This window comes from Ailuropoda melanoleuca, chromosome X, assembly GCF_002007445.2.
Source record: "Ailuropoda melanoleuca isolate Jingjing chromosome X, ASM200744v2, whole genome shotgun sequence".
In the NCBI taxonomy this organism is placed as follows: Eukaryota; Metazoa; Chordata; class Mammalia; order Carnivora; family Ursidae; genus Ailuropoda; species Ailuropoda melanoleuca.
Genome location: NC_048238.1, coordinates 108,898,027 through 108,913,235, shown reverse-complemented (window position 1 = coordinate 108,913,235; position 15,209 = coordinate 108,898,027). Strand labels below are relative to the sequence as shown.

General features: G+C 38.2%; 1 protein-coding gene across 1 annotated transcript in view; it reads left to right on the top strand.

The window, feature by feature from the left end:
* Positions 1-12,865: 12,865 nt before the first annotated feature.
* Positions 12,866-15,209, top strand: part of CD99L2 (CD99 molecule like 2) — a 28,079-nt gene continuing 25,735 nt past the window's right edge. Inside the window, exons 1-2 of the mRNA XM_034649060.1 lie at positions 12,866-12,890; positions 13,368-13,427. Coding sequence (XP_034504951.1) covers positions 12,866-12,890; positions 13,368-13,427 — 85 coding nt within the window. The remainder of the gene's footprint in view (positions 12,891-13,367; positions 13,428-15,209) is intronic.

Sequence of the window (15,209 nt, the reverse complement as noted above, 5' to 3'; positions counted from 1 at the left end):
ATCCAGCTCAACTCAGGGGACCGGCTGAAAAAGGTGTCCCCTACTCCTCCGCCATCTTAACCTCCTCCCTTGATAGCTCATTTCTTTGTTGTTTTTTAGCATGAAAGAATATTCCATTGTCTGGGTATCCCACAGTTTATCTTTTTACCTACGGAAGGAATCTTGGTTGCTTCCAAGTTTGGGCAATTATGAATAAAGAAATTGTAAACATCTGTGTGCAGATTTTGTGTGGACATAAGTTTTTAACCCCTTTGGGTAAATACCAAGGAGTACAATTGCTGGATTGTATGGTATATACGTTTAGTTTCGTTAGAAACCACTAAATTGTCTTCCAAAGTGGCTGTGCCATTTTGCATTCCCACCAGTAATTAATGAGCTCTCCTTTTGGTCTATATCCTTGCCAGCACTTGGAGGTGTCTGCGGTTTGGGCCATTCTCATAGGTGTGTAGTGGTAGCTCGTTTTTGTTTTTGTGTTTTTTTCCAAGTATAATTAACATACAGTGTTATGTTTCAGGTGTATATTATGATTCCACAGTTCTATACGTTACTCAGTGCTCATCCCCATAAGTGCACTCTTCATCCCCTGCACCTGTTTCTCCCATTCCCCCCACCCCCATCTTGTCTGGAAACCACCACTTCTCTATAGTTAAGAGCCTGGGGTTTTTTGTTTGTGTCTTTTCTTTGTTCATTTGTTTTGCTTCTTAAATTCCACATATAAGTGAAATCATATGGTATTTATTGCTCTCTGACTGACTTATTTTGCTTAGCAGTATACCCTCTGGGTCCATCCGTGTTGTTGCAAATGGCAAGAGCTCATTCTTTTTGATGGCTCAGTAATATTGCATTCTACTCTGTCAATTTGACTAGTCTAAATATCCTTTATAAGTGGGATCATTCAGTATTTATCTTCTTTTTTTTAAAGATTTTATTTATTAGAGAGACACAGCTAGCGAGAGAGGGAACACAAGCACCAGTATTTGTTTTCTTCTGTCTGACTTATTTCACTTAGCATGATGCCCTCAAGGTCCATCTGTGTGTGTGTGTGTGTGTGTGTGTCTGTCTGTCTCTCTGTCTTTATCCATTTATCCATCAGTGGACACTTAGGTAGTTTCCCTGTTTGGTGATTGTGGATAATGCTGCAGTGAATGTGGGGGTGCAGAGATGTCTTTGAGAGAGTGATTTCATTTCTTTTGGATGTGTACCCAGAAGTGGGATTGCTGGATCGTGGTAGTTCTAGTAGTTCATTTGTTGAGTACCCTCCATACTGTTTTCTGTAGTGGCTGCACCAATTTACTTTCCTCCTAACAGTACATAAGGGTGCACTTTTCTCCACATTCTTGTTTACACTTACCTCGTCTTCTCGATACTAGCCATTCTAACAGGTGGGGGGTGATCTCTCACTGCAGTTTTGATTTCCGTTTCTCTGATGATCAGTGATATTGAGCGTGTTGGCCATCTGGATGTCTTCTTTGGAAAAGTTTCTATTCAGAACCACATAAGTGGGCCTAGATCCTAGGTCTGCTGGGGATGATGAGGCACCAGGGGCAGCTGGGGTGTGGCCCATTTTTTAATCAGGTTAAGTTTTAAGCATTCTTTGTTTGGAATAATGGCTCTTTATCAGATGTGTCCTTGGTAAATATTTTCTCCCAGTCTGTGGCTTGTCTATTCAGTCTCTCCATAGTGTTTTTCAGAGCAGAAGTTTTTAATTTTAATGAAGTCCAGCTTATCAAGTTTTTCCATGGATCATGCTTTTGGTGTTACATCTAAAAAATCATTGCTAGGCTGGTGATGGGTATTAAGGAGGGCACGTATTGCACGGTGCACTGGGTGTTATATGCAAGTAATGAATCATGGAACTTTACATCAAAAACTAGGGATGTACTCTATGGTGACTAACATAATATAATAAAAAAAAAAGGTAAAAAAAAATAAAATAAAAAATCATTGTCAAACTCAAGTCATCTAGGTTTTCTCCTATGTTGCTTCTAGGAGATTTATCATTTTGTGTTTTATGTTTAAGTCTGTGATCCATTTCGAGATAATGTTTGTGAAGAATGTAAAGTCTAAGTCTAGATTCATTTTTTTGTTTGTTTTTGCAGGTGGCTGTCCAATTGTCCAAGCTCCGTTTGTTGAGACTGTATTTTCTCCATTGTGTTGCTTTCTCTCCTTTGTAAAAGATCAGTTGACTATATATGGGTCTATTTCTGGGCTCTCTATTCTGTTCCATTGATCTGTTTGTCTCTCTTTTGCTAATACCCCACTGTCTTGATTACTATAACTTTATAGTAAGTCTTGAAGTTGGGTAGTGTCAATTCTCCCACCTTGTTCTTTTCCTTCAATATTTTATTGGCTGTTTTGGGTCTTTGTCCCTTCCACATAAACCTTTCAATCAGTTTCTCCATATCTACAGAATAACTTGCTGACATTTTGATTGTGATTGCATTGAATCTATAAATCAAGTTGGAAAACTGACATGTTGACAGTATTGTCGTCTTATCCGTGAACATTGAATATCTCTCCATTTATTTTGTCCTTCTTTGATTCTTTCATAAGTTTCATAGTTTGCTTCATATAGATCTTACACATATTTATACCACGTATTTCTTTTTGGGGGCTGCTAATACAAATGATGTTGTGTTTTTAATTTCAAATTCCACTCATTCATTGCTGATATATAGGAAAGTGACTAACCTTGTATCCTCCAACCTTGCTGTAGTCACTTATTAGTTTCAGGAATGTAAGGGTTTTTTTTTGTGAATCCTTTTGGATTATCTACATAGATGATCATTTTCTCTTGAACAAAGACAGTTTTTATTTCTTCCTTCCGAATCAGTGTATCTTTTTTCCCCTTGTCTTGTTGCAGTAGCTAGGACTTCCACTATGATGTTGAAAAGCAGTAGTGAGCAGGGACATCATTATCTTGTTTCTGATCTTCGAAATAAAGCTTTAATTTCTCACCATCAAGTATAGTGTTACCTGTAGGTTTTTTGCAGATATTCTTTTTCAAGTTGAGAAAGTTCCCTTCTATTCCCAGTTTACTGAGGGTATTCCATTCTTTTAAACAGCTATATAACATTTCATTGTATTGAAGAACTATGTTTTATTTAATTCTTCTTTGATGAACACTGGTGTGTTTCCATTTCTTTTTGCTATTGTAAACAGTATTGTTGTGAACAACCTTGTACATACCTCTTTGGGCACATGTGCAAGTATTTTTCTGTAACAGGTGCCTAAAAGTGCAATTGCTGGGTTGAGAGATATGCCTGTTTAAATAATTTTACTTTTTAAATGTTGAAATAATTACAAACCTATAGGAAACTTGCAAATACAGTATAAGGCACTTCCCTCCACCAAATCACCTGAGAGTAAGTTGCTTACCTGATGCTCCGTCCCTCCCCCCGCAACATCTACAATATAACTTGAGGGTGCATTTCCTTCAAACAAGGACATCCTTTTATATATCCTCAGCATAACGATCTAAATCAGGACATTAATGCTGATGTATTACTTCCACCTAATCCTTAGACCCAATTCAAGTGTTACCAGTTGTCACAATAATGTGTAATACAAGGAATCCCATTTACTGATCACCTGAATTTCCCAGTTTTACCACATTTGCCCTGGTATGTATAGGTGTGTCTAAGTATTTTTTCAGAATCATTTCAGACTCAGTCACAAGCATGATGCTCATTACATCTTAATACTGAAGTGTGCATTCCCTAATAACAAGGATACTTTCTTCCCTGAGCATGGTAAATCCATCATGATCGGGAGTTTGACAGTGGTCCAGTATTACCATCTGGTCAATAGACCTCTTTCAAATTTCATTTAGTGTCCCAATAATGCCCTTTATAGGTTCAGGATCCAATCCAGGATCACCTGTTGGATTTAGCTGTCACAATTTCCTTGATCTCTGGAATTGCCGTTCAGTGCTGAAAGCTGTTAGCTCATGTTTTGTCCATTTTATAGTGTTGACAATGGGGAGGCTAATCTGACACCAGTTACTCCATCATGTTAGAAGCAAAACTCTGCTTCAGAATTTTAGAAGCTAGGTTATTAGGTGCTATGACTATTTTCTTGGTGGATTATATGCTTTATAAAATACTGCACTTTTTCTTTTTAAAGGTTGGGATCTTGAGTTTCACCTTGTCATATTAATATTGCCACATCTGTTTCCTTCCTGTTAACCTTTACCTGGTATATATTTCTCTATTATATTCTGTCTTTTCTGTGTGTGATTATTTTGTTTTAGGTATATGTCTTGTCAACAGCATATAGTTACATTTTTATTTCATTTATCTTTTACCCTCTTTACACTCATTTTTAAAACTGATATAATTGTACATATTCCTGTGTTAAAGTTCATGTTTTCTGTTTAATACATTTCTTTTTTCTGTTTGGTGACACTATGGTTGGATTGATTTGTAGTTGTTGGTGTTGACCTTTGTTTTCTTTTCTCGAATGAGCTAGAGGTTCTGTATCCTATACATCTCTTAATTTCTTTTTGCTGTGGGAAATGAATTTTTTAAAAAATTTATTTTTAGAACAGTTTTAGATTTACAATGTCAAGCTAGTACGGAAAGTCCTCATATGCTCCACATTTGGTTTCCCCTATTTTTAACATTTTACATTAGTGTGGTACATTTGTCACAATTAATGAACCAATATTGATATACTGTTATTAACTGAAATCCATACTCTATTTGGATTTCCTTTGTTTTTATCTTTTTGCTGTTGTTGTTCCAGGATCCAATCCAGGGTACCAGTGACCTGCCATCATTATATCTCCTTAGGCTCTTCAGGCTGTGCCAATTTCTCAGACTTTTGTTTTTGATGACCTTGGTTTTGAGGAGTACTGGACATGTATTTTGTAGGATTGGAATTTGTCTGATGTTTTTCTCATGATTATACTGGGATTATAGGCTTTTGAAAGGAAGACCACACATATATGTATAGTGGCTGTCTCATCCCATCATATCAAGGGTATATGCTATCAACATGACCCATCACTGTTGATGTTAACCTTGATCTGATGTAGTGTTTCTTAGATTTCTCCACTGTAAAGTTACTCTCTCCCCCCACCTACCTTCTCGTGCTGTAATCTTTGGAAGAAGTCAACACTTATGGAGTGGAGAGTTATGTTTTATCTCCTTGAGCTAGAAATCTCTATATAAATTAATTTGAACTCTTCTGTTTTATCCCTTTTATGTATTTGTTTAATGTATATTTATATCAGCATGGACAGAAGAGTATTTTATCCTTTGGATTATAATCTAATACTATCTTACTGATTAAATTGTTCTAGCTTTAGCGATTGGGAGCTCTTTCAGTTGGCCCTGTGCCTCTTTACATATACCCATAAATACCAATATTTTAAAAAATACTTCTTGGTGCTAGAAGATGCTTCAAACTCATATATTTCTTGTTCCAGTCCTAGAATCTGCCATTTCTCCAAGGAGTTCTGTTTTTCTTTAATTGGAGAATGGTATTTAGAAACCACGATCTGGGTGCCAGGTATGCTCATTGCTACTGGGGTGTTATTGCTTCTAGGCCCTCTCAGGTGACAGAGCAAAGGTATGTTCGCATACTAGCTCGTGTATATATATACACACACACGTCTACAAGTATTTCTATATGTAACCATCCGTGTGTATATTACACTACACATGATTCATACTGAGGTCTCCAACTCTAATCCATTATCACATGGATCATTCTAGCCTTTTTTTTTTTACTTTTTACTTTAATTTAAATTCAATTAATTAACATATAATGTATTAGTTTCAGAGGTAGAGTTCCATGATTCGTCAGTTTTATGTAATACCCAGTGTTCATCACATGCCTTCCTTAATGTCCATCACACAGTTACCCCATCCCCTCACCCCCTTCCCCTCCAGAAACCCTGAGTTTGTTTCCTATGATTAAGTATCTCTTATGGTTTCTCTCCGTCTCTGATTTCATCTTGTTTTATTTTTCCCTCTCTTCTCTTATGAACCTTGTTTTGTTTCTTAAATTCCACATATGAGTTCAAGATCATATGATAATTGTCTTTCTCTGCTTGACCGATTTTGCTTAGCACAATACCCTCCAGTTCCATCCATGTTGTTCCAAATGGCAAGATTTCGGGTTTTTTGGTGGCTGAATAGTATTCCATTTTGTGTGTGTGTGTGTGTGTGTGCGCGCGCGCGTGTGTATATACACACACACACACACACACACACACACACCATAACTTCTTTATCCATTCATCCATCAATGGCCATCTGGGCTCCTTCCATAATTTGGCTATTGTGGACATTGCTGCTGTAAACATTAGGGTGCAGGTACCCCTTCGGATTACTACATTTGTATCTTTGGGGTAAATCCCTAGTAGTGCAATTGCTGAGTCATAGGGTAGCTCTATTTTCAACTTCTTGAGGAACCTCTATACTGTTTTCCAGAGTGGCTGGAAAACCAGCTTGCATTCCCACCAACGGTGTAAGAGTGTTCCCCTTTCTCTGCATCCTTGCCAACATCTGTCATTTCCTGACTTGTTAATTTTAGCCATTATAATGGATGTGAGGTGGTATCTCATTGTGGTTTTGACTTGTATTTCCCTGATCCCAAGTGATGTGGAGCATTTTTTCATGTGTCTGTTGGCCATTTGTCTGTCTTCCTTGGAGAAATAGCTGTTCATGTCTTCTGCCCATTTCTTGATTGGATTATATGTTTTTGGGTGTTGAGTTTGGTAAGTTCTTTATAGATCTCAGATACTAGCCCTTTATCTGATAAGACATTTGCAAATATCTTTTCCTATTCTCTAGGTTGTCTTTTGGTTTTGTCGACTGATTCCTTTGCTGAGCAAAAGCTTTTTATCGCGATGAAGTCCCAATAGTTCATTTTTCCTTTGTTTCCCTTGCCTTTGGAGATGTGTCTAGCAAGAAGTTGCTGTGGCTGAGGTTTCAGAGGTTGCTGCCTGTGTTCTTCTCTAGGATTTTGATGGATTCCTGTCTCTCATTTAGGTCTTTCATCCATTTTGAGTCTATTTTTGTGTATGTAAGGAAATGGTCCAGTTTCATTCTTCATGCGGCTGTCCAGTTTTCCCAACACCATTTATTGAAGACACTGTCTTTTTTCCATTGGATATTCCTTCCTGCTCTGTCGAAGATTAGTTGGCCATAGAGTTGAAGGTCTATTTCGGGGTTTTCTGTTCTGTTCCATTGATCTATGTGTCTGTTTTTGTGCCAGTACCATACTGTCTTGATGATTACAGCTTTGTAATAAAGCTTCGAGTCCAGAATTGTGATGCCACCAGCTTTGGTTTTCTTTTTCAACATTCCTTTGGCTATTTAGGGTCTTTTCTGGTTCCATACAAATTTTAGGATTATTTGTTCCAGCTCTGTGAAAAAGGTTGGTGGTATTTTGATAGGGATTGCATTGAATGTATACATTACTTTAGGTAGCGTAGACATTTTAACAATATTTGTTCTTCCAGTCCACGAGCATGGAACGTTTTTCCATTATCTTTGTGTCTTCCTCAATTTCTTTCATGAGTGTTCAATAGTTTTCTGAGTACAGATCCTTTGCCTCTTTGGTTAGGTTTATTCCTATGTATCTTATGGGTTTTGGAGCAATTGTAAATGGGATCGACTCCTCAATTTCTCTTTCTTCTGTCTCAGTGTATAGAAATGCATCTGATTTCTGTGCATTGATTTTATATCCTGCCACTTTGCTGAATTCCCATATGAGTTCTCGCAATTTTGGGGTGGAGTCTTTTGGGTTTTCCATGTAAAGTATCAGGTCATCTGTGACAAGTGAGAGTTTGACGACTTCTTTGCCAGTTCAGATGCCATTTATTTATTTATTTATTTATTTATTTATGTATGTATGTATGTATGTATGTATGTATGTATGTTTTCTGATTATTGAGGCTCAGACTTCTAGTACTATGTTGAACAGCAGTGGTGAGAGTGGCCATCCCTGCTGTGTTCCTGACCTTATGGGAAAAGCTCTCAGTTTTTCCCCATTGAGAATGATATTCACTGTGGGCTTTTTGTATATGGCTTATGTAATCTTCAGGTATGTTTCCTCTATCCCTACACTGTGGAGAATTGTAATCAAGAAAGGATGCTGTACTTTGTCAAATGCTTTTTCTGCATCTATTGAGAGGATCATATGGTTCTTGTCCTTTCATTTATTGCAGTGTATTAACGTTGATTTGTGGATGTTGTACCATCCTTGTAGCTCAGGAATAAATCCCACTTGGTCGTGGTGAATAATCCTTTTCATGTACTGTTGGATCCTATTGGCTAGTATCTTGGTGAGAATTTTGGCATCCATGTTCATCAGTGATACTGGTCTGTAATTCTCCTTTTTGGTGGGGTCTTTGGTTTTGGGATCAAGGTAATGCTGGCCTCATAGAAAGAGTTTAGAAGTTTTCCTTCCATTCCTATTTTTTGAAACAAGTTTAGAAGAATAGGTATTAATTCTTCTTTAAATGTTAGGTAGGATTCTGCTGGGAAGCCATCCAGCCCTGGACTCTTGTTGGGAGATTTTTAGTACTGCTTCAGTTTCTTTGCTGGTTGTGGGTCTGTTCAGGTTTTCTGTTTCTTCATGTTTCAGTTTTGGTAGTTTGTCTCTAGGAATGCATCCATTTCTTGCAGATTGGCCAATTTGTTGGCATATATTTGCTCATAATGTTTTTATAATTGTTTGTATTTCCTTGGTGTCGGTTGCGATCTCTCCTCTTTCATTCATGATTTTATTTATTTGGGTCCTTTCTCTTTTATTTTTGTTAAGTCTGGCCAGGGGTTTATTCATTTTATTCTTTCAAAGAACCAGGTCCTAGTTTTGTTGATCTGTTGTACTGTTCTTTTGGTTTCTCTTTCATTCATTCATTCATTCATTTGTTTATTTATATTTTATTTATTTATTTATGCATGCATTTAGTCTCTATTTCTCTTCTCCTGCTGGGTGTAGTCTTTATTTGCTGTTTTTTTTTCCCCAGCTCCTTTAGGTGTAAGGTTAGGTTGTGTATCTGAGACCTTTCTTGTTTCTTGAAAAAGGCTTGTATTGCTATATACTTCCCTCTTAGGACCACCTTTGCTGCATCCCAAAGGTTTGAACAGTTGTGTTTTCATTTTCATTTGTTTCCATTAATTTTTAAAATTCTTCTTTAATTTCCTGGTTGGCCCATTCTTTAGTAGGATGCCTCCATGTATTTGAGTTCTTTCCAACTTTCCTCTTGGATTGAGTTCCAGTTTCAAAGCATTGTGGTCTGAAAATATACAGGGAATGATCCCAATCTTTTGGTACCAGTTGAGACCTGATTTGTGACCCAGTATGTCATCTATTCTGGAGAATGTTCCATGTGCACTTGAGAAGAATCTGTATTCTGTTGCCTTAGAATGGAATGGTCTGTATTGATCTGTGATGTCCGTCTGGTCCAGTGTGTCATTCAAAGCCCTGTTTCCTTGTTGATCTTCTGCTTAGATGAACTGTCTATTGCTGTGAGTGGGGTATTGAAGTTTCCTACTATTAATGTATTACTACCAATATGATTTTTTATTTTGGTTATTAGTTGGTTTATGTAGTTGGCTGCTCCCATGTTAGGGTCATAAATATTTACAATTGTTAGATCTACTTGTTGGATAGACCCTTTAATTATGATATGGTGTCTTTCCTCATCTCTTATTACAGTCTTTGTTTTAAAATCTAATCTGTCTGATTTAAGGATTGCCATCCCAGCTTTCTTTTGATGTCCATTAGTATGATAAAAGTTTTCTACCTCCTCAGTTTCAGTCTAGAGGTGTCTTTAGGTCTAAAATGAGCCTCTGGTACACAGCATATGGATGGGTCTTGCTTTTTTATTCAGTCTCATCCCCTGTGTCTTTTGATTGGGGCATTTAGCCTATTTACAATCAGAGTAAGTATTGAAAGATATGAATTTAGTACCATAGTATTACCTGTAAAATTGCTGTTTCTGTATATTATCTCTGTTTCTTTCTGGTCTGTGTTGCTTTTAGGCTCTTTCTTTGCTTAAAGGATCACTTTTAATTTCTTGAAGGGCTGGTTTAGTGATCACAAATTCTTTTAGTTTCTGTTTTTCATGGAAGCTTTTTATCTCTCCTTCTATTTTGAGCGACAGCCTTGCTGGGTAAGGTATTCTTGGCTGCATATTTTTCTCATTTAGCACCCTGAATATATCATGCCAGTCCTTTCTGGCCTGCCAGGTCTCTGTGGATAAGTCTGCTGCCAGCCTGATGTTTCTACCCTTGTAGGTTATGGACCTCTTATCCCAAGCTGCTGTCAGGATTTTCTCTTTGTCTCTGAGATTTGCAAGTTTCCCTGTTATATGTTGAGGTGTTGGCCTATTTTTATTGACTTTGAGGAGCATTTTCTGTGCCTCCTGGACTTGCACGCCTGTTTCCTTCCCCAGATTAGGGAAGTTCTCAGCTATAATTTGCTCCAATATACCTTTTGTACCCTTCTCTTTCTTCTTCTTGGATCCCAGTTATTCTACTATTGTTTTGCTTTTATGGTATCACTTATCTCTTCTCCCCTTGTGATCCAGTAGTTGTTTATCTCTCTTTTCTTCAGCTTCTTTATTCTCCATCATTTGGTCTCCTATATCACTAATTCTCTCTTCTGCCTCATTTATTCTAGCAGTTAGAGCCTCCATTTTTTTATTGCTTCTCATTAATAGCTGTTTTGATTTTGGCTTGATTAGATTTTAGTTCTTTTATTTCTCCAGAAAGGGATTCTCTAGTGTCTTCCATGCTTTTTTTTAATCCCAGCTAATATCTTTATAATCAATATTCTGAACTCTAGTTCTGACATCTTACTTATATCCATACTGATTGGGTCCTTGGCAGTCAGTACTGCTTCTTGCTGTCTTTTTTGAGGTGAGTTTTTATGTTTTGTCATTCTGTCTAGAGAAGAATAGCTGAATGAGAGAACAAAATACTAAAACGACAACAACGACCCCAGAGAAATATACACTAAACAAATCGGGAGACCTGAAACCGAAAAAAAATAAATAAATAAAAATTAAGAGGAAAAAAAAAAAGAATCAAACAGCTGAATAGAACAGATCCATACACACTGGATCCTGTGTTTATTTTGGTTCATTTGTTAGAAAACTAGATCCTAATATCAGAAAGAAAAACATATATGTACAAAAATAAAATTACATACAATGAAAGGATAGAATATAACTGTAAAAATGGAAATTAAAGGACAAAAAGAACATAAACTGACAGGTGAAGAAGACAGAGCAAGAAACTAGATTCTGGGTGTATTTTGGTCTCTTTGTTAGAAGAAACTGCATCCTAAAATTGTAAAGAAAGAAATACACACACACACACACACACACACAAATATAAAATTAAATACAGTGAAAGGATAGAATGTAACTGTAAAAATGAAAATTAAAAGACTTAAAAAAGAGTTGATAAAATAAGAAATTGGTTGTAAAAGGAATGTGAAAAAAGTTAAAAGACTAAGGAATCACGGGGGGGAAAAGAGAATCTGTGAATTCTATGTACTATATTTCCCTAATGCTAGAATTTTGCATTTCTCTGTGATCACAAACTTGGTCTTAGCTGGACATTCTTGCTGATCTTCTTGGGGATGGCCCTGTTTTTTTTATTTTTCAAGTGTATTTGCCCCAGGCAGAGTTGCAGTGCCTTTGCCAGGGGCCAGGCTAAGTAATTGCTCAGGGTTGCTGTAGGTGGGTTTTGATCCCTGAAGGCTTTCCATGCAGCTTTAGAGGATGAGAATGATTATAGCGGCCTCCCAATCTCCAGCCCTGGAGCCTAAAGCTTGGTTCCCTCACTTCTCAGTGTGCCCTCAGGGAAATGCAGTCAATCACTCCTGTCTCCCTGGTCTCTGTCGGCACTCTGTGCTTGTGTGGCCTGTGACTGAGGGTTTCTGTCTCAGGCACATGACCCCATTTTGAATCCCCAAACCCTGCAGACTGCTCCGGTTTGCTCCCACACTGCTCCTCCCAGGGGAAGGAGGAGAGTCTTGCTGCAGTTCTGCCTCTCCCTGGCCCCTGCTCAGAGAGCAATGGTCTGACAGTGCCACGGTTTGTGGTATATGGCAACCCCGAGTTGAGAGCCCGCTCTTGGGCTCACTGTTTGCTGCCAGCTTCCCCACTCCAATGCCTGGGAGCTCTGCCGCATTCAGGCACCCCCGCAGTCTTCCTGTGACCCTAGGGATCCTGAGACCACACTGTCCCACCTAGGGTTCTGCCCCCGCTTAGCCACCTGCGTGACATCCCTCACCAGAGCAGACTTCTAAAAGTTTTGATTTTGTGCTCCGTTGCTTTATCACTTTCCAGTAGCTGGCTTACGGAGGCTCCCTCCCACCACCCTGATTTATCTTCCCATATATCGCCTCGGATTCATTTCTCTGCACCCCTTACCTTGCAGAAAGTGGTCAATTATCTATTTGTAGAGTTGCAGCTATTCTTTTCTTAGATCTCCAGTTGAGTTCATAGGTGTTCAGAATGATTTGATAGCTATCCAGCTGAATTCCTGGGGCCAGACGAAACTGCGGCTTCTACTCCTCCGCCATCTTGGACTCCTCCCAGTCTAGCTTTCTCTTGACAATCTCCCTCTCCAGCGGTGAGAAGCCTGGCTTCTACAATTCATCACCCATTTACCTATTTGTTCAGTTCCAGAATACATGCATAGTAGTTTGAGAATTGATAATGTATATACCCCTGTGGGAAACTGTGCCCATCTAGGGGAAATAATAGCTGTCAAGTTCAAAAGCAAGCAGAGTTGGGCATATGGGTCCACTTCTGAGAATAGATTCTCTTGTGAAAAGCTTTTCCCTAGAGCCTTTTAAGTGATGTGTAATCAGAGCTGCTTGTCTAGATATGGGTACTGGGGTCAAGGGGGAAGGTACCCTGGATTGACACAGTGCAGTGCAGCATTTATGAGATGTGGAGTGGAATGTAAGAACCTGGCTCATTATCAGTGGAGCTTTGGACTCCAATATTCTTTGTTGCAAAAGTCATACATACTATGGAGAAGGCTTTTTTGTAAGATTGCACTTAGTGTTCTGTACAGTTGAGTCTTCAGCCTTCTAGCAGACTGAAGACTGTGATCAGTAACCTTGGTGAGATTAAATCCTGCATGATCTCAAGAACCTTAATTATATCTGCAAAGACCATTTTTCTGTTTTGTTTTTTGGTGGAGATAAGTTGTAGAAGGATATCAACTCATTGTGGCTTTGGATGGCTTCTACCAATTTCCTTTTGTGGTGTGAACCTTCGTGACACCCTCTAACAGGAAACAACCATCACAAGAAACTATTTCATTACGATTTTGTTTTATGCAAAAATAATTAAATTTAAAAAATCTTTTTTAAATTTTTAGGATCTGGGGACTCTGATTTACGTCTGGAGGATGCATTGAAAGAAACTTCCTCAGTGAAGCGTGAGTAGTAAATCAAACTATTAAAAACAACCAGTAGTGATTAATATGCACCACCCACTCAGAATACACACTCAAGGAAAACATTTTTTATCTGTATTGATCAGATAAAATATGGGTGTCATAAATTGCATTATTTAAAAGAAAATCTGAATATTTAACATCATTTGTTTCCTTTGTGAAGAATTTCACACAATGTATAATAGCTGATACAGCATTTTCTCCAGCAGCGGCCTCAGAAGACTGCCTTTTCATAATTCAGAAAAAGGTACTTTGAAGTAAATAAGAGATTTGTTTCTCCTACATTTTTTTATAATGGCTTTTCTTAAAATGGTGTCTACATGTAATCTCTCAAATGCTGTTTTGTCATCAGTTTCTCTTTACATTTTTTTTGAAAACAAATTAAACCATTTTTTTAAGTGTGAATGTTCGAAAGTAAAGCCGAGATTTTGCATGACCCCTCCCCATTGTACTAATGTCACTCCTATCCCAGGAGGGAACCGCTGAAGTCTGTTTGGGATATGCTGGTCCCAGATAATTTTCTATGCTGTAATGTACATCTGTACACATAGTTCGGTGTTTTTGTTTTATATGACTTGTAAGCCTTTTTAATTTAGTTATGTGTGTATTACTGTACAAGCTTTTTTAAAATTATGTATTGAAGATCTGAATGAATGTATGTATCTGTGTTAATTTCCTAGGGCTACTGTAACAAAGTATCATAAACTGGCAGGCTCAAACCCACAAAAGGTATTCTCTCACAGTTCTGGAGCCCAGAGGTCCAAAATGAAGGTGTCAGCAGGACCACGCTCCCTCTGAAGGCTCGAGCGCAGAAAGCTTCCGTACCGAGCCCATCTGTGGCGGCTTGCAGCTGCCTCATTCCAGTCTCTGCCTCCATCTTTACAGAGCCTTCTCCTTTGTGTGGTGTCCCCTTCTGTCTCTTATAGGGGTTCTTTTTGTTGGATTTAGAACCCACTTGGATAATCCTGCGTGATCTCATCTCGGTATCCTTAATTACATCTGCAAAGACCGTGTTTCCAAATAGGGTCTTGTTTATGGAATCTGGGAGCTAGGACTCCGTTATGTATTTTGTGGGCCACCATGGAACGTACTACATTATCTCTGTATCCACATCTTTATATCTGTACTTCAGGTGTAAACTTGGGCTTCAGGGAGCTGGCACTCCAGTGGTTAGCTTTGGCCATGGCCAGTGCTGCCATTTCCTTACTGGTAGATGTGTGATTTGCTTTCATTTTGCGTAATTACAAATAGGGTTTCAGTGAACATTCTTGTCCCTATCCTTTGTGTACAAGCTCAGTGGAACTACCAGGCCGAAGGATATACATATTTTATATTTTAATAGATTCTGCCAAATTGTTTCCAAAATGAATGTACCATTATATATTCACTGAATGCTGTTGCATTCCTTTTCTCCCAGATCTGCACATCACCATTTTATTAATCAAAGGTGTTTTAACAATACGATGGACAAAATACCTTATTGCTTATTCTGCATTTTCCTCATTATAGTGAGATGGAGCATCATGTCATATATTTATTGGCCATTTGTAGTTTCCTCTTTGGTGAATTATCTGTTCATATCCTTTTTCCATTTTTCTGCTGTTTTGCTTGTCTTTTTCTTCATGGGTGAGTCACCTGATTTCTCTGTGCCTGTGTTTCCTCGTGTGTTACATGAGGTTAATAATAAGCCCGACCTCCTAGGATTATTGTAAGGATTAGATGAGATGACCTATGTGAGGCGCTCAGCACAGGACTGGTACGAGT